The 21462-nt window shown below is 35.6% G+C and overlaps 1 protein-coding gene across 2 annotated transcripts in view; it reads right to left on the bottom strand.

Moving 5' to 3' along the window:
- The window catches only part of LOC149789852 (uncharacterized), a 90235-nt gene that overhangs the window by 32141 nt on the left and 36632 nt on the right, over window positions 1-21462 (bottom strand). The window contains exons 5-9 of one of the 2 annotated variants that reach the window (XM_089971836.1): window positions 20631-20712; window positions 15797-16063; window positions 13282-13956; window positions 10365-10576; window positions 848-1096 (exon numbers count right to left, since the gene is read on the bottom strand). In XM_089971836.1, coding sequence (XP_089827962.1) covers window positions 848-1096; window positions 10365-10576; window positions 13282-13956; window positions 15797-16063; window positions 20631-20712 — 1485 coding nt within the window. The remainder of the gene's footprint in view (window positions 1-847; window positions 1097-10364; window positions 10577-13281; window positions 13957-15796; window positions 16064-20630; window positions 20713-21462) is intronic. The other variant, XM_089971837.1, reaches the window with a different exon arrangement.

The following is a 21462-nucleotide window of genomic DNA, read 5'->3' as shown; positions in this document are numbered from 1 at the left end:
ACTCTGAGTTTGATGATCGTTATGACGCTGACATAAAGTGGATGTAGCTATTTAAGACTGGTAACAAAACTCCATACCCAGGTGGACAAAACATGGGGATGTGAGGCTAGATTTTCTCAGTCCACATGAAAACCAAGATTCAAAGGAATAGGCAATCATTTCTGCCAATGAGAAGATATAGCATAATTTATATGTTTGATAATGATAGTTCCAGCAATCATGATATATTTTTACTTTTGCTTGGCTAGGACATAATTAAGACCTCATTGGCAAGAAAGACATGATGAATTAAACATAAACAAACCTGGAGTTACAGTGTGGTTAACATTTTGATTTATTACAATAGCTTATTTAAAATATTGTTTGTTGTTATGCATACAACACTTTACTGAATAGGACTGATCTCCTGATGCAGTAAACCATTCAAATATCCTCTGATATAATATCATACATACATTTTACTCCTGACTAAATTTAAACCATACTCATGATTTGTTCAACAGCAAGCAGGTAAAAGCTAACAACACTGATACAATTTGTTACGATTTCTGTAAAATCTGAAATCTTTGTTGCATATTGTACACACAAGTTGTATCATACATTTATGTGTGGTATAATTTTGCATATTGTACACATAAGTTGTATCATACATTTTTATATGGTATATTTTGCATATTGTACACACAAGTTGTATGACACATTTCTATGTGGTATATTTTGCATATTGTACACACAAGTTGTATGATACATTTCTATGTTGTATATTCTGCATACTGTACATACAAGTTGTATGATATATTTCTATGTGGTAAAATGATTATTTGCACAATATCATTTTTTCCTATACCTTAATACCAGAGGCTTTGAGTTTCATGAGAGATGCTTCCAAGGGAAGCCAATTGGCAGGCACTTCCTGTCCCCAATATGGCTGACCTGAAGCCAGTTCAAAAATCCTTTTCTTCAGTTTCTCTAACTGAGGGTCAAACTGGGTGTTATCTATAGGAAAAAAGTCCTCCAAGTGTTGAAAGGCTGGTTTATCCTTCAGAATGAAACAAATCTGATCAAAATATTTCCTGATGATTTCTTGACGTTTATCCTAAAATAAAGAAAACATGATTTAGAGGTGACACATGTTGGGTGCATAACTTTGACATCGTCAAGGGAATATAAAGGTTCCGTTATGTCAGAATTTGTGTATAGGATGTGAATACTAAGCTGTCTTCAAAGTTTGTCATACACACAAGTTCATCATGGATCAAACAAGTTCATAATGGATCAAACAAGTTCATAATGCATCATAATGTATGACAGTATTTGTGTTTCCTGATTGTGAAGCATGAATCTGCTATATGAAATAACTAAATGCATAATCCAACCTTCTTATGCAAATTTTACTTGTAATATTTAATGTTATGCACATCTATCAAATATTTTGTTGTTATATTTTAATACCACAGCTTACTAAAACTGAGGCACACATGGACATGACATTGCTAATCTGATGGACATGTACCTAATGACCAAATGCCATAGCAGTTATCATTGCTAATCTTGTTGATACATACCCAATAACCAAATGTCATAGCAGTTGACATTGCTAATTTGGCTGACATGTACCTAAAACCAAATGCCATAGTAAATGACATTGCTAATCTTGTTGATATGTACCTAATAACCAAATGCCACAGCAGCTGACATTGCTTATCTTGTCTATATGTATCTAATAACCAAATGCCATAGCAGCTGACATTGCTTATTTTATTTTTATGTACCTAATAACCTAATGCGATAGCAGTAGACCTTGCCAATCTTGTTGATACATACCTAATAACCAAAGCCATAGCAGTTGTCATTGCCAATCTTGTTGATATGTACCTAATAACCAAATGCCATAGCAGTTGTCATTGCCAATCTTGTTGATATGTACCTAATAACCAAATATCATAGCAGTTTTCATTGCCAATCTTGTTGATATGTACCTAATAACCAAATATTATAGCAGTTGGCATTGCTAATCTGGCTGACATGTACCTAATAACCAAATACTATAGTAATTGACCAAAACCTCTGGGCCAGTAGGATGTCCTCGGCTCAACATCCTACAAATGCTGTTGATGACCTAAGTTATGTAAACAACTAATTCAATGTTTTTCTAGGCTTTGTAACTCTACTTAGATATCATGAAAAAGGCTCATATGCCAGGAGTGTGTCAAATTTGGTCAAGTTCTGGTCAGTTTTCTTAGTTATCTTGTTATTTGTCTACTCGGGTTATGATGTTTGACAATGCAGTGATGTTGTCAGGATTTTATGAAAATTGGGAAGCACCTATTTCCCTAAAATATGGGGCAAGTTGTAATGGAGGGTGTGGGTGGTAGGAGGAAATGTCCATATATCAATACAGTGTTTACATAGCTCCATTCTGCTAAAAAAAACTATTGGATCAAAATCTGCAACAGATGTCTCATCTAGTTGTAAAAGCATTTGTCTGTTAATGGTTCATGAGATTAATCTGTTCTATATCTGTGTATAAATATTGTTCTGCACTGAGGACCTCTTTCATCCTCCTGTATTAAGTTTTAAAGTCCTTAAACTACCATAGTCTGTTTGTTCAGACTGATGTGTTCTGATCAAATAAATATCCCTACTGTATAATTTAGTTTTAGATTCTTATTTATGTAAATCATTATTTCAATAATTATCATCATCATCATCATCACTACAGTTCAGACAGTATTTCCAAAATATTAAATGATTATTTAAAGATGAATCATGTTGGGTGTGTAGGTAGCCTGTAGTTTACAAATGCATTTGCAATAAAACCAGAACAGAATTGTTCCTTCAGAGCCCAAAATGTATGTTTAGACGAGGTAATGGGCAAAAAGTTGTTTACAAGAACAGATACGTCACAACAAGTGCTATGAAACCTCAGATCGTAGCATGACTTTAGTTTCAACAAGCATTTTAGTTAAATAACAAAGACCTATACTTCTCAAAGTTCATTTTGCATGTGCACAACCTGAAACTAATAAAGCGAAACTAATTACATATTTTATGTGTTGGTGTTGTTTATTTCGCAATATTTATCATTATATGTAGTTGCTTATTTTCCCTTTGAGTATTAATATCTATATATTAATTGCTCATTATGAAATACTAATTTATATGTATATATTAAATTTAATGACATTAATACACTACAAACTTAAAGACCTAATAATGTTTCCTACCTTAAATATTCTCAGCATGTTCTTTTTAATGTTTTCTAATTTCATGGACTTTGTTTTTGTAATCATATCATTATATGTTTTTTATCTCATAGGTTTTGTCTAATGTTGTAAAGCGCTTAGAGCTTCTAAAGATTAGGCGCTATACAAAGTCCTCATTATTATTATTATTATTATTATCATTATTAAAACTCCACACCGACAACATTTTAAATTATAAAAGAGCTGGAAAAAAACAAATGTTCCTATCTGAATATCCAAAACATTGTTATTAGAATGTTCAACAATGTTAACAAAATTGTCATTATATTTTATCTTTCTTCTTTGTCTACTGTGGTGTTTATTTACACCCACCCCCACACCTACTCATCCATCCATGGACACACTGCACTGACAATACTGTAAACTCAGTTACTTAAACATTTATATCTAATTGAATTATATTTGAGTCAATTTTATTATATACTTACACTACACTATACAAGATTATTGGAGAAATAATTTTCATACTCCAAAATCATCATTCCTTTAATTTCAGAAGTCAAATGTGTGTCATTATATTTTCATATGTAAAAACCAAAGACTTCCTATCATGTTATGCAACGTTTGATTATGCGAACCTGCAAAAGTTCTACAAACAGCAAGAAAAATGAGCGATTTGTGAACTTGAACCAAAAAATGGAAACTACATCCACTATATATGTATTTCAGACATGGAAATGTTTGTTCTGCTGATGAAATTTGACTCCACACTGCTTATGTCTGCATGAAATTATTTCCCCTTGACAACACTGTTAAACCAGCTCTGTTGCATTGATGAACTGTGGTTAGGCTGTGTAAAATAATATGAAAAATGACTATAGCCTGAACATTCCTTGCATTCTTCAGTAATTCCTTGTATTATCCAGTACTTACTATTAAACCATTTGTGTTCCCTAAGAACCTGAACATTTCTTGTATTCTTCAGTACATACCATTAAACCATTTGTGTTCCCCAATAACCTGACCATTCCTTGTATTCTTCAGTACATACCATTAAACCATTTGTGTTCCCCAATAACCTGAACATTCCTTGTATTCTTCAGTACATACCATTAAACCATTTGTGTTTCCCAATAACCTGAACATTCCTTGTATTCTTCAGTACTTGCCATTAAACCATTTGTGTTCCCCCAAAAAACATGAACAGTCCGTGTATTCTTCAGTACATACCATTAAACCATTTGTGTTCCCAATAACCTGACCATTCCTTGTATTCTTCAGTACAAACCATTAAACTATTTGTGTTCCCCCAAAAGACACGAACAGTCCGTGTATTCTTCAGTACATACCATTAAACCATTTGTGTTCTGAAGAACGAGTTTAATCATCCAGCTCAGATTTAAAAACAAGTTTTGTATACAATAAACATAAAATGTTCTTTCTTGCATAATTACAGGATATAGTTAAAGTCATGGTTTTGCCATTCATTAAAATATCACGTTTTGTACCACACAGTGAAATATATATGGTATTTCCCCAGTAAAATGAAATATACTATTTATATTGTAATGAGACTAATAATATGAATGAAGTATTATTCCCCTGTTGATCTTCAATTCCAACATAATAAAAATGTTTGAGTGCTAAGGACAGACTATGGGGCAGTAACATACAATTATTTGTTCAATTAATAGTGCAGACTATCTAAAATTAATGCTATAGGAAGAAATATTTTCTGAAGGAGAGGTGCACAATTTGATTTCATTGTAACTTGACCATAGCATGAAAATTTGTTTTTACTTAATGTATGCATTTGATGACTTTTATTCTAAGTTCTGATTATAAAAAAAATCTTATTTTGACTGAATTATTACAAACCAAGTAATGAATCCAACAGAACCTGAATTTCAAATTACTAAACAGATATGTAATTCACTGGGTAAGCCACCTTCAGTCCAGAGGAAACAATAAACACCTAACTTTGCTGCAAGTAGCCTTTTCATGAACAGTCCAAAGTGAAAGTAACCTATTTAAGAGCCACCCATCTGACTTGAAAGTAGTTTATTCAACAGCCAACAATCCAAAATGTAAGTAGCCAATTCAACAGACACCAATCCAAAATGTATGTAGCCAATTCAACAGACACCAATCTGAATTGAATTTAGTTTATTCAACATCCACCAATCTGAACTGAATGTAGTTTATTCAACAGCCACCAATCTGAATTGAACGTAGTTTATTCAGCAGCCACCAATCTGAATTGAATGTAGTTTATTCAACAGCCACCAATCTGAATTGAATGTAGTTTATTCAGCAGCCACCAATCTGAATTCAATGTAGTTTATTCAACAACCACCAATCTGAATTGAACATAGCTTATTCAACAGCACATATCTGAATCGAACATAGCCTATTAAACAGCCATCAATGTGAAATAAAAGTAGTATATTCAACAGCCACCAATCCACAATGAAAGTAGCCTATTCAACATCCACTAATCTGAATTGAATGTAGCCTTTTCAACAGTCACAACTCCAAAATGTAAGTAGTTTATTCGACAGCTACCAATCAGAAATATTCAATAGACACCAATCCAAACTGAACATAGTCTATTCAACAGCCACAGATCCACAATGTAAGTAGTTTATTCTACAGCCACCAAGCCAAAATGTCAGTTGCCTATTCGCTATCTGACTAAATGGAAGTGTCTACCCATTTAACTTGATCCAAGCAGACAAGATACAAAGGAACGGAGAAATTTTACATACAAGTTACCATTAAATGAGCAGTAAAAGTACCTTGTGGCAATAATGCTGAATTTTCACATTAAACACTAATCAAGGTGTGTCAGAATTATTGTGAAAGTCGAACAAAACAAGTCACACAGATACTAGTTTTAAACCCTATATCTGAATAAAACAAATGACTGTGTTTTAATATGGCACAATTGCTAAGAAAAGAAATACAGTTGAGATAAATGCCTGCTGAACAGTGTTTGAATTTTTATTTCATGTCACAAAAATTACCTACAGCAATTATTGAGACAAATCCCACCTTCAACTGAGCATTTTGAGAGGGTGGTGCCCAATTCAGGATGTTTTGCAATCATAATGTTGTGCACCAAAAACAATGAAACAGTCACTACATGCATTTATCTTTACTCTTTTTGTCCAAGTTCATCAGAATTCTTGCCACTTCAGCCAAACTTTAAACTAATGTCAAAAAGCCTTAAGTATTGTCCATACTTTGGACAGTGGACTCTGACATTTGTGTAATGCCAGTGCTGTTTCTTTAATCAATTTTTGACTGAGATCTAATGCCAAATGTCTAACTTTTGTCTATTATTATGTTTGCTGTCCAATCTCAATCCCACCTCGGGGCCCGGAGTGGCCAACTGGTCTAAAGCGCTCTCCGTTACAGATCACTGCCATCTCACCTGTCTGCATAGGTTCCAGTCTCGGATTTGGCCAATGTGGACATGTGAGAAAGCTTGCCAGTAACTTCATGAGAGTCGGTGGCTCTTTCCGGTTCTTCCTGGTTCTTCCTTCAAAATTAATACTGGCTGCCATGTGTAGCCTATCGTGTGCTGAAAAATGGCATTAAAACCAACAACAACAACATCAACCCCAACCCCTAGATACACTCTTTCTTTCAGTCCATGACCAACATTGGAACATACATTCTACAATTTGTTTTTTAGTAAAACGTTTATTCAGTACTACTTACCCCAACATAATACCTTAAGAGAACTATTACTAATTCATATATCGAGCCCTCTGGCAGAACAGCTCACGTCTATTTTCAGGACCCTATGCAATGAAGTGGGGGACTTAATCCCTCCACTTTCACTTCACAACAGAGTAACAAAATACTATCAAATCACCACGGTGCCTTGACTGACTTGCCAATGGCATCTCCACCATGAAGTTGCTGAGTAGCATCATTGATTGACATTTGATAAACCAATCAATGAAGACCACTCATGGAATGACAATACATCATAATTGATTGATACTCAAATACCATTTCACCAATCAGTTATCTCTATCTGAATCATATATGTGGACAATACAAATTAATTTGAGAAGCCTTGTATATTTTGTACATTTAGGAAATGTATGTGCTGACTTGACAATAGGCCCAGCTTGATGTGCTTCTCATGAAAAGTGAATTTATTCTACTGTTTAAATATGAAAAGTAATATTACCAAGGTATGGGCAAATAAATTATAGATAGGTGCAGCTTCTGTTTGAAAACACAAACAACAAAAAGAAAATGTGGAATTTACACTTATATGTCAATGTGTTTAGTCCTATGGCAATAATGGCTACGATACTGAATACACATACACACAACTACCATATAGTTCAAGTCTGAAGGCACATATATTGATGGGATGGCCATTTAATTGTATGGCACTAAATTATTATTTCCATTTGCAGAATTGTTTTATTTCATTCATGAAAAAAGAAGTTTGTTTCAAGTAAAGTAAAGTATTGCAGTGTTCTATTTTATACCACAAATCAGAATAAACAAATTAAGCATTTAACCCTCCTCCCTTTAGAAACTTGACTGGTCTCTCCCTAATAAAGACTTGCTTCAGTGGATGTTCATCAAAAATCAAGGCAGTGACCATTGTAAACAGTGTTATAACATATTAGCAATTTTGGGTAAGGTGCGTTTCTATCATACAAATCATTTGGCATGTTTCACATAATACATGTAGTTCAGTATATGGTCTAGTAAACGATATTTTTACTTAATGAAATCTGAATAGTCGATGGATGATGACCATCCACGGAAAGACTGAAACATCATGTGTGATTTACAATCAGAGACCATTTCAAGAATCAAGTGATCTTAATTTCCATAATAAAAAAAAAAAAATGTCTGGTCTATTCTGTACATTTAGAGAATGTTGATTGACTTACTTTGCAATATGTTTACACTTTTACCTTATTCAAAGCATTCTAAGGTATATATTATTCAATTCCAGTTAACATTTGTTTAAAACAAATGAGCAAATTTTGAATTTACAAATCATGTAATTACCCAGTCACAATGCTGACCATCAATACTTGTTCAACTTTAACTACACGCTTACTGCAAGGAACTGGCTATTTAATTTATGGGGCTAGATTGTTCTCTCCAACCTGGATAAATTTTGTTATTACATTCATCAAAAGATCAATTTATTTCAAGTAAGAAATTAAATGGCATAGTTCCTTCTTATATTAAAAATCTCAAGTTTAAATCACACCTCTATCCTGTGAATGGTTGTCTGAAGAAATATTACAAGATATGCCTGAGAAGCCATTAGGGCCAGATCAAGACCCCCCACCACCACCAATCTGCAAGAAGAAAGCAAATTGTACACGCACACACATAATCATAGGTCACTTGACATTTGACTATCATTATTTATCATGCATGTTTATTGGATATTATGCACAATTTGAGTAAAGAGACACATAGACTTTTGCTTTGGTACCCTTTTGAGGAAAGTTGGGGCCCTTTTGAAATTTTGGAAACCTCCCAACACTTGAACTGATCTGGCCATGCTTGTACATGGAACTATTGTTACTTGTGCAATAATGTTTCACATCAGATAAATGTGAATGCAGTTTTCTTTTAAGATGTTTGACCTCTATCGTTCATTATCGTTCTGTTCACTGCAGAGTGCAATAATACAGATTTTCATTTAACATAGCATACTGACTGTAATTAAAAACTGTCCACACCTGACCTCTGACCCTATCTCATGGACCTCAATAGAAAGTGAAAACAGTGTCTATCGACAGTATATACCAAGTTCGTTAAATTGACATGTAGTGATTAAGGAACAAATGTGGATGATCGTAGAACAAATGACAACAGCTGGAGGGTCTACCTACAATATGCACCAAGACTGGTAAAATTTCATCTAGCAGTTTAGGAAATGAAGTGGATAAGTGCAGACTAATTGACAACAGATGGAGCATCAATCTACAGTATATACCAAGTAAGGTAAATGTCCAGCTAGTGGTTTAGGAAATGATGCAGTTAATGTTTTATTAACAGTGATATTAATTAGAAAAACTTTCATTCTTGTATTAAAATTAGTTTTCTTACCACAATTCCCTACATAGTCAAAATCTTATTTATCATTTTATGACAAATGTTCATATTTTGAATTGAAACCTTTGTAAAAAAAGATAACTTTTTTGTTAATAGCAAAGATGTTGCTTTATTTTCTTCTTACTGGATTGTAATTATGTTGTCAAAAGAAATATTTCCAGGAAACAAGTATGAAAAAATATTATTTAACCAAATTATCTTAATCGTAGCAAAACTTTTCAAACTTTAAGAACTGATGTTAACCAATTCTCAGATTATAAATCTGGCTATACCCACACACAAAATTCTGTTTCTGGATGTTTTTCAGTTTAATGTTTTGTTTTTCTTTTCTTGTTAAAGAGTTTTGACAATGGAATCTGATATTAGGCACTCAGTCAAGGTTATCTAATTAATATTTAATCCTCATACGGTTTGGCTTAATAGTACTTTAGCTATCTGTCTCTATCAAGAAAGTTTGACAGGCAGACAGATGACCATGCTAACAAAGTATCCAAACTAATGAAACCTTTGCATTTTAAATGACATTTAAAACTTAGGACACTACTGCACACTGCCTTCTACAGACCACACCTAAAGCCATGCTGATAAAGTATTCAAACTAAGGACACTATTGCAAACTGCCTTCTACAGATCACACCTCAAGCTACGCTGATAAAGTATTCAAACTGTGGACACTATTGCATACTGACTTCTACAGACTACACCTCAAGCCATGCTGACAAAGTATTCAAACTGAGGACACTATTGCATATTGACTTCTACAGACCACACCTCAAGTCATGCTGACAAAGTATTTAAACTGTGGACACTATTGCATATTGACTTCTACAGACCACACCTCAAGCCATGCTGACAAAAGTATTCAAACTGTGGAGACTACTGTATACTGACTTTTACAGACCACACCTCAAGAAATGTTGCCAAAGTATCCAAAATGAGGCCACTTTTGCATATTGACTTCGATAGATAACATATCAAGCCATGCTGACAAAACATGCAAACTAGAGATACTAATGTATTTTAAATGACATTTAAATCTACCTGTCGTATTTTGTCCACATGTGTACCAACAAGGATCACTGGTGGAATCACTGCATTACTGACATCAGTGGAGGTCGCTGAGACACTAGCTACATGAGATGACAATGCAGGTGATGTCATGGTGATGGCAGCTGCTGGTGATGTTACTGGCATTTTGGCTATGGGGGATGGTGCACAACAATGTACTGAATTCATCCAAACTTCAACCAGATCTGGAAATGAGCAAATTCAGGTCTAAGTAAATTTGACTGGTGACGTATTAACACTATTAGGGATTTAATATTGAATATCATGTATCTTTTTCTACTCTAAAAGAATAAATTCAAACAGATAATCAACATTAATAAGGGTCCTCACTTTCCACTTAACTTTTCCAGAACTAAATGCCTGGACAAGCTCAAATACATTTTACATATGGATCTTTCCATCACAATAAAATATATAAAATGATATTAAATCAATGAATTGGCATTTACTTCCATATGATTTTGTGACTATTAATGAATGAGATGAAACTTAAATCTGAGTCTGTGTATCATCCCTAGTCCATTCTTATAGCAAGGATTCCCCACTTCATCACAGAATCATACAGACTTCTTGCAGTTAAGAACAAAGTATAACTGGGCCTTTATTCTAACTAGAGTTTATTGACCAGAGAGCATAGTGAGTCACTGAATGGTCACCATGTTAACGGCCAGTGCAGTGATATCCTGTAACATTATGTCTATAACAAAAGTTTATTGTGTGGAAATCAAATTTTGTATCCAAGTCAAATGAACTTTTACCTGTGTCCTTTGGAGCCCATAAATAAGCAGATTCTTATTTTACCTGCCTGAATTATATTCCCTAAGGATGGTGAAACTGAATGGTACAAGGACTAGGACAGAGTGACTGCTATCCCACAAGGGTGCAAGCACTAGGACTAAGTAACAGTTATCCCCCAAAGACAGTGATGTTTCACAGTATACTGACTAGGACTAAGTGACATCTATCCACCAAGGATGGTGATGTTACAAATCACACTGTGATAGCTCAAACTTAGTAGGCGGACAAGGACTAAGTAACAGCTATCCCCAAGGATGGTTATGTTACACAGTACCAGGACTAGACTAAGTAACAGCTATCCCCAAGGATGGTTATGTTACACAGTACCAGGACTAGGACTAAGTAACAGCAATCCCCAAGGATGGTTATGTTACACAGTACCAGGACTAGGACTAAGTAACAGCCATCCCCAAGGATGGTTGTGTTACAAAGTACAAGGACTAGGACTAAGTAACAGCTATCCCCAAAGGATGGTGATGTTGCATGGTACACTGGATACCTCTCGCTTAGTTCTACTAATTGAGAGCTATCCCAAAGGATGGAGATGTTACACAGTACAATGACTAGGACTAAGTGACAAACTTAAAGACCTAATAAAGTTTCCTACCTTAAATATTTTCAGCATGTTTTTTTATGGTTTCTGATTTCATGGTGTTCGTTTTTGTAATCATATCATTATATATGTTTTTTATGTTATATGTGTTGTTTAATGTTGTAAAGCGCTTAGAGCTGCTAAAGATTAGGCGTTATATAAAGTCCTCATTATTATTATTCCCAAAGGATGGTTATGTTCCTCAGTAACAGTATGTTGTCTATAACAAAAGTTTTTTGAGAGGAAATCAATTTTTATATCCAAGTCACAATGACTTTAACTTGTGTCCTTTGGAGCCCAGAAATCAGCAGATCCTTATTTTACCCAACTGAATTTAATCCACTAAGGATGGTGAAGGTATACAGCACAAAGACTAGGACAGAGTAACATCTATCCCACAAGGGTGGTGAAGTTACAAGGTGCAAGCACTAGGATTTTAAAGTAACAGTTATACCCCAAGAATGGTGATGTCACACAATACAAGGACTAGGACTAAGTGACAGCTATCACCCAAGGATTGTGATGTTACACAGTACACTGACTAGGACTAAGTGACAGCTATCCCCAATGATGGTGATGTTACACAATACAAGGACTAGGACTAAGTGACAGCTATCACCCAAGGATTGTGATATTGCACAGCAGACTGACTGCGACTAATGACAGCTATCTGCCAAGGATGGTGATGTTACACAGTACACTGACTAGGACTAAGCAACAGCTATCCCCCAAGGACGGTGATTTTACACAGTACAAGGACTAGGACTAAGTGACAGCTATCCCCCAAAGATGGTGATGTTACATGGTACACTGACTGGGACTAAGTGACAGCTATCCCCAATGATGGTGATGTTACACAGTACAAGGACTAGGACTAAGCGACAGCTATCCCCCAAGGATGATGATATTGCACAGCACAATTACTGAGACTAATGACAGCTACCTGCCAAGGATGGTGATGTTCTACAGTACACAGACTGAGAGTAAGTGACAACTATCCCCAATGATGGTGATGTTACACAGTACAAGGACTAGGACTAAGTGATAGCTATCCCCCAAGGATGGTGATGCTACATGGTACACTGAACAGTACAATGACTAGGACAAAAAGAGAGCTATCCGCCAAGGATTGTGATGTTACAAAGCACACTGACTATTACTAAACGTATTTTGTTGAAACCAAATATGAACACACAGATGGATGAATAGATATCAAAGTATGATACACTGTGCTTGAGAACCATTTAACATTGAAATCAATTATATGCAATGAAGTGGATGAATCAACTGAGAAAGAATCTTTCTCAGGTTATGGTTTTTGATAAATCAAGCATGGAACCACACAGTAATATTTATTTATACATGCAGTATTCAATACATTTATATTCCCCAAATTAATGGAAGCTATGATCTTACTGTCAGGATAATTGTAATGGGTTAACATTATATTTAACCTGACAGAGTCTTACTTCTAGTTTCCTAGGAATGGATTAACATTACCTTGAACTTTACATAGTTTTACTCCCTCTGTATCAAAGAAGCATTCATCATCTTCCACAAGATCTGTGACCTGCTTACTAAGATCTGTGACCAACAGGTAAATTGCACGACACGTCAGAAATGTCTGGTGTGTAGTGTAAAATACATATTGGCCTGCAAAGTCCCACATTGCCAATGCTGCATACTCTACTAAACTCTTCTCCAGCTTGTCTGTCTTCTCATTGACCATCTGAAGGAATTCCATCATTGCATCATCTTTACTGGTTACAAGACTTTTACTCTCCTGAACAGTAATGCCACCCATCTCCAGAGCTGGATGTCTTGGATCCACATTGACAAAAGATGATCCTTCTGGTTGGTTTTTGGTAATATCAGCTTCCTGGTCAGTGGTTACACGTCTTCCACTCTTCTGAACGGTAACACTATTTACCTCAACTTCTTTGTCAATGTCTGACTCTGAACTGTCACTCAAATCATTTATAAAGATGACTGTGTTACTTGATACATCATCGTCATCGTCACTGTAATGGACTGGACTATGCAGTTCATCAGGAGTTGTCTCTCTTTGATAAATAACCGGTGTGCGTCCTTTCTGCTCACCACTGTCCTCATGCCTCTCAGTTCGACCAGTCAAGAGCTTTACGAGACGTTGAAGTCTCAAAGACTGTTCTGAAGCTTAGATAATAATAAAATAAACAAAGATAAATGTGTATAGCCAAATATAGCAATGATTAATTACGCTACATATTGTTTATTGATTTTGTTATGGCACAATATACAATTATATGCTGAGAAAGCATATTAACTACAAGGTCGGGGACAATACGGTCCCATCCAATCACTACAGAGTCTGGGATAATACAGCCACATCACCTAACTGTAAGGTCATATGACAATATAGTCACATCCCTTTGCTACAGGGTCAGGGGACAATAGTCAAACCCTCTTGCTTTTAAGTCGGGGACAAACTCTGTCACATCCGCTTGTTATTGAGTCAGGAAGCAATATAGTGATATCCACTTGCTATAGAGTCATGGGACAATAGTCATATCCTCTGCTATAGAGTCTGGAAAAGATATAGTCACATCCAATGCTAAAGAGTCAAGGGGCAATAGTCACATCCCCTTGCTACAGAGTCAGGGAATAATACAGTCACATCCCTTGCTATAGAGTCAGGGAATAATACAGTCACATCCTTTGCTATAGAGTCAGGGAATAATACAGTCACATCCCTTGCTATAGGGTCCGGGAACAATATAGTCACATGCCATGCTATAGGGTCACAGGAAAATAGTCATGTCCCTTGCTATAGAGTCACAGGACAATAATCATATCCCTTGCTAAAGAGTCAGGGAACAATATAGTCACATCCCCTTGTTATAGGGTCAGGGAACAACAGTTACATCCCCTAGCTATTGAGTCAGGGGACAACAGTTACATCCCCTTGCTATAGGGCTAAGAAACAATGCAGTCAAATTGAATGTTGTACCAAAATATGTCCATTCATGACAATAAAATGTTCATTACACACAAGTAATTTTTATGGATTCACAACTCCAAACACTCAACATGACGGACACATAGCTATGCTATTAGATCAGCCAGGTTTTCTGGCAAAATGTGTTTACTACATAATCAGTTTACTTGGAATGGGTGCAGGATGTGTTTGATGAAATAAGGATTGCAGATAATATCTACAAACACACCGGGCTGAATTTCATGTCTCACCTAAGTTTTCATCCTGCCAATCAAACTAACTGGCCACAATATATCATTGATATCTCTCCATTCAATCTTATTGTTCTGGGGAAAAATTACACAACCAAAATTCATGATTAGTAACTCCGCATTTAATATTAATGTTCTGGGGGGAAAATATACACAAGCTAAAGCCACTACTAGCGACTATCCATTCAACTGTACTGTTCTGGCGGAAAATATGCAAGCTAAATCCAGCAATAGTAACACTCCATTATATTGTGCTGTTCTTTGGGAAATATACACAAGCTAAATCCATTGCTAGTAACACTCCATGCAATCTTATTTTCGGGGTGGGTGGGATTTGACCCTTACACCTGATTCCAGCTCTAATGTATACCATTAAAATACATTCAGGAACATCATATAGTGTGCATTTCTTCTTAGTCAATACACAGGTAAATTTACAAACTGGCTTGCATTATAGTATTACACACTACACTGCCCCAGTGGTGGATGAAACAAGGTTCTAAAGGTGGTGCATGTCTCAAAGTGACCTTAATCGTATCCAAAGCTTGGAATTATACATCATTGCTCAAAATGACCATAATCATATCCCCTTGTTTAAAATCTCTATGCACACATAAGGAGGAGTTATACATCATTGCTCAAAATAACCGTAATCACATCCCCTGGTTTAAAATTTCTATACACACTAGAGTAGGAATTATACATCATTGCTCATGCACTTTCAGACAGGCAGAATAACACAACTCCTGTTTTAACTTTGTGATATTTCAGGACAATGATGGCCTACCTTCATGCTGTACTATCCATTCCCTAGTATCCAAAGCAATTTTGCAACAATGTTTATATACATCAATTCCTTCTGTACTTTTCCGCTCAGATATATCAACATGCTGTCCAAGGAGGCGCTTTGTTAATGTTGTCTTTCCAACCCCAAACTGACCAACCACCATGACTCTAATGCTATAAACCTTCTCCTTTCCATCTCGCAAAGCTTCTTTGTATAACTGAAGGGATTTATCATCCATACGAAGGATCTCCACAGGAATGACTGGGCCTGGAAGCAAATTTACAACCAGCATTCAAGAAGGGAAATCACTGTAATATTTAAATAAGAAATTATCATGTGTTAAAATAAAGCTTATTGTCATTCTTTTATAATGCCAAAATTACCACTTCTTTGATGCAGATCGTAACAGCATGCACAAAATTAAAAGTAAACAGGACCTCATATTGAAAGTGTATATAGTGTATATATAGTGAATATAGTGCATACATAGTTTGCTTTAAAAACATATTTGGGCAAATTTCACATGGATATAGCTTACACCAATATCATCCTAAATAATGTCCCCATCATCTGCATTAACATACGATGAATGTTAGTTCACTATATCATGTTTGAAGCTTTTCACTTCGAAGATGCATTGTCACCCAATATTGCAATGCAGAGGTTACAATGCACTGTACAGTTTCACAGTTGTTCACTTCCTGACATATATTGTCTGCAAGAGGTTCAATCTTTGCAGTGAAAACTAATACTCAGATGTTTTTTATCTCTTACAATCCAATATTAAATTCTCTATGTGATATTTTATAACTATTTTTAAGTCACTATTATTCAGTGGCCATTTAAATGCACCCTAAGACATGTAATTAGTTTAGCAAAAATTCAAAGAGTCCCTTGAAAAGGCTTATGCTCTATTGGCTGAAAAGAATTTTCAGGATTTCAAGAGATGACCATTTCTTGTTTATAAGCCTTCAACTCATGTAAGCACTCAGACGACACTAGCACTTTTGGACTCTGATGACACTAGCACTTTTGGGACTAAGATGACACTAGGCCAATGGAGCCAATAACAGACATGGTGGCAAATGACCATTGTATCAAATCACATGGTCGCTAGTTAAATTAGTCTTAACCTTTTATTTAAACTAACTGGGTTGGATTCTCCGCTCCCCAAAATATAATCTGAGGATTTCATTCATTCAGCACTTTCCTCAGTTTGCATGATTAGAATTACAAGTGAAGGCTTTATTAAGAGATATATTATGCTCTGATATTGATGTAAGCAATATCTGATTTGTTTTAGAATTTATCTATTTCTGATGATTTTGTGAAAGTCATAGATAATGAATCAGGATATTTACAAACAGAAATGTATCAGCTATGGTTTGTCACACAGCTTTACTTATTTTGAAGGTGAATGGGTTCTCTCAAGATTTCACGCGACCAAACTGAATGTAAGATTGGCAACATTTTCATTTAAGATCAGGTCAGCATCACGATTTTCTGATACCCCAATGTGCATATGTTCATCCATTCACAACTTATCATGATAACAAGATGTTAAAGCTGGCTACCATGCTGGTTATACTGGATGTCAGATCAGCTCCATTTTCATTTAGGAACAACATCATAATACCTTTAGGTGAAAACTCAATTTTTAATGTGCTGTGTGATTTGGATTTTTAACATAGCTTTAACAATGTTTCAGTCATATCGCTATGATGTCTGCAGTGTGGCAATTTATAGTGATGTCTAGCACTGGGGCATCATGCCACAGACATGTAGCATGATGTCCCACCCAGTCACATTATCCTGACACCAGGCTGACCAGTCCTAATACTAACCTCTTAATGCTGAGTGCCAAGCGAGGCAGCTGGTAGTACCATTTTTATAAGTCTTTGGTATGACTCGGCCGGGGATCGAACCCACGACCTCCAGCATTCAAGGTGGACGTTTTAACCACTAGGCCACCGGAGTGGTCCATTTTTAATGTAACCATCCATCTATGAGAATAAGCAATACAAATGATTTTCAAAGTAGCCAATATGGCAGCTATACTGGAGGCTAGATTGGCACAATTTTAATTTAAAATGAACCAGAATTCTTCTGGTGAAAACCCCATGCTGATGTGACTTACATATTGGTATAGTAGTAATCAGAAGATCTGCAAAATAGCAAACATGACAGCCATAACAGATGTCTGACTTTCACTATTTAGGATCAAACCAGATACCACATAAAGCCTTTTGGTGAAAACCCCAACTAAAACTCACTATTCATCTAGAAGGAAGAGCAACAACATTTTCAAGATGGCCACTGAGGTAGCCATATTGGAAGCCAGATCAGCAGGATATTCATCAGGGAGAACTAGAAATGATAAGAAGATTTCTAGTGAAAACCCATGTTGATTGGATTTTCCGTTTGGAAAGAGTAGTGATAGGATTTTCAGGATGACTGCCATGGTCAACCAATTCATTAATTGAGTCTTGTTATTTCATTTGCATTGCTATGTTAAGGTAACACGTTCTCTAACTAAGTCTGTTATTTCATTTCCATTCCTATATTAAATCAGCTAATTCCCTAACTGAGTCTTGTCATTTCATGTCCATTGCTATGTTAAATAAACTAATTCCCTAACTGAGTCTCATCATTTCATGTCCATTGCTATGTTAAATTAACTAATTCCCTAACTGAGTCTCGTCATTTCATGTCTGTTGCTATATTAAATTAGCCAGTTCCCTGAGTCTTGTTCTTTCATGTCTGTTGCTTGGTAAATTAGTGAATTTCCTAACCACGCAGCTGTTATGACATGTATGTAATGATTATGGAGCAGTGGGATTGGCACAATGCAAAATTCAATATGACAAATTATACAATGTATAAAGGAAGCATCCTGTCATCATAATTATTCATTGCCAAATCACACACGCATGCACATTTATAAACAGTATTATCAAACAGGTTAGATAATTTATTTAATTCATACTGTATGAAGATTATGACACCCACTGCCTTGTCTGCATGTGTCAACCATATGTATGTATGTATGTATGTATGTCAAGATAAATTATTACCTTACAGAACAGATACTAGTCAATTCGTACAAAAGCAAGATTATAGCACTCATCACCTATATTGCAAGCACCAACCCCAATACACCTTGACCACTCACAAATCACTCAAACATGATGCTACTAAAAGTAGCTGGTATGGGAATTCATATGCAGCAGAAACTCACACGTGGACCTAGTATTCAATTCTCATCTGAATACAGTCACTGCATAGTCACATGACAGAAATCAAGGTATATAGAGATCATTACCTTTTTATGAAGAAATAATATCATACAGGTTAATGAATTTTATATACACCAAACAGAGCTCAATATGCTATCTTTGGATCCGGTAGAAGAATGATTGATAGCTTTACATAAACATTTAAATATCATACTAGTTATAGAGCTTTTAAAATTCTCTAGCCCAGCGGTCCCACACACAGTGCCTGCAGGCTCCAGCCAATGCTTTTTTGTGCATCTGTTTTATGCTCTTAAATTTAGTAATCATAATTATGCTTTCTTTTACAGAAAGTTGTTGTACTGAATAATGAAGAAACACAAATTAAAATTATATCCTTGCAAGGTATGTCAATGCTATGAGTATGGAACACAAATTAAAATTATATACTTGCAAGGTATGTCAATGCTATGAGTATGGAACACAAATTAAAATTATATACTTGCAAGGTATGTCAATGCTATGCGTATGGAACACAAACTAAAATTATATACTTGTAAGTTATGTCAATGCTATGCGTATGGAACACAAACTAAAATTATATACTTGCAAGGTATGTCAATGCTATGCGAATGGAACACAAACTAAAATTATATACTTGCAAGGTATGTCAATGCTATGCGCATACAAAAGTATATCAGTATGTTTGTAAACAGTAGTGGTTGGTGCTTGCCACTCTTATAAATTCTCAAATGTGCCTGTAGGCACGAAACATTCAGGACCACTGATATAAACATAATGATAACCTTGTTTCTTCATATTTAAAAATTCACTTAATGCGATCAAAATGTTCTACTGTAGAATCCATGAATAGTGCTAGTCTCTCTCTCAGTAAATAAAAAACTACAATACAAAATATGTACTGTAGAATAATCCATGCATAGTGCTACTCTCTCTCTCAGTAAATACAAAAACTACAATACAAAATATGTACTGTAGAATCCATGAATAGTTGTGATTTTGATTTTTAACGTAGCTTTAACAATTTTTCAGTCATATCGCTACAATGTCTGCAATGTGCCAGTTTATAGTGATGTCCAGCACTGGGGCATCATGCCGCAGACATGTAGCATGATGTCCCACCCAGTCACATTATCCTGACACCAGGCCAACCAGTCCTAACACTAACCTCTTAATGCTGAACGCCAAGCAAGGGAGTTGTTAGTACCATTTTTGTAAGTCTCTGGTATGACTCGGTTGGGGATAGAACCCACGACATCCTGCATCCGAGGCGGACGCTGTAACCACTAGGCCACTGGAGCGGTTCCATGAATAGTGCTAGTTTCTCTCTCACTAAATACAAAGCTACGATACAAAATATGAACTGTAGCATAATGAAATGATGCATGTCTAAACCTTTACAAATTGATGAATTCCCAGTTTAATAGTACAAATGATGGTCATTATATGCAACAGCATTACACAGCAATCAGTCCTGGCTATGACTGTACCTAATATAAACAAACCTGTGCAATTAATTACAGGCTACAGCCATGGAGTCCTACATGTGTGTCTGTCACAATGATTTTAGTTACTGTTACCTTGATTGTTATATCCAGAGTCATCAGGGACTGGTGCCGATATAGGCATTTCTGTCGCTACACTTGTCTGCCCTTTATCTACCTAGATGAAACCAGAATAAATCATTGGTAAACTGTTGCAAAAACCTTGACTAACAAGTTGTTCTCCACCTACTTCTGACTTCAGTGGTGATGGATACCCACTTTTCTAGGCATAATTTGTGATAGAGCATCAGTGTTATCGGAGTGCTAGCTAGTAATTAATAAATTTATTTTTACTGACTTTTCTATGTGGACCATAAGCAAATCCTCTTCTTTTGAGCCACGGCATTAAATCCTTCAGAGTACTCACTTTTTTTAGTATTTATCTCTATCAGAGCAAAATACCTGTATATCCATTGGTTATTGACCTGAAATTTCAACTGATGATGCATCCGTGCAGGGCAGCATCATCCTCAAGGTAAGAGTAAAGCTCTGCTTCAAGCATTAGTCAGCTCGTAGAGGTATAGTCATCACTCTCTAGACGGTTTTCACAAATTACTCTTACTTTCGGTGATACTGATTTCCATACATGAATCAGCAATTTAAATTTCAGGTCAATAAGCAATGGATATACAAGTGTTCTGTTCTGACATGGATTGGATACACAAGTGTTCTGTTCTCAGAGACTAATACTAAAAAAGTGAGTGTTTTGATGGATTTAATGCTATAGCACAAAAGAAGATAGACTTTACTTGCCTTCTGCATTAAAAGGTCAGTAAAAATAAATGTATTAATTAGTGACTAGCAGCTTGATAGTCCATGTGATCAAAATGCCTGATGGTCTACGTGATCAAAACATTGACAAACACAA

The sequence above is a fragment of the Sinohyriopsis cumingii genome, chromosome 10 (genome assembly GCF_028554795.1).
Source record: "Sinohyriopsis cumingii isolate HCF-2022 chromosome 10, ASM2855479v2, whole genome shotgun sequence".
Lineage (NCBI taxonomy): Eukaryota > Metazoa > Mollusca > Bivalvia > Unionida > Unionidae > Sinohyriopsis > Sinohyriopsis cumingii.
This window is presented reverse-complemented; position numbering and strand designations above follow the sequence as displayed.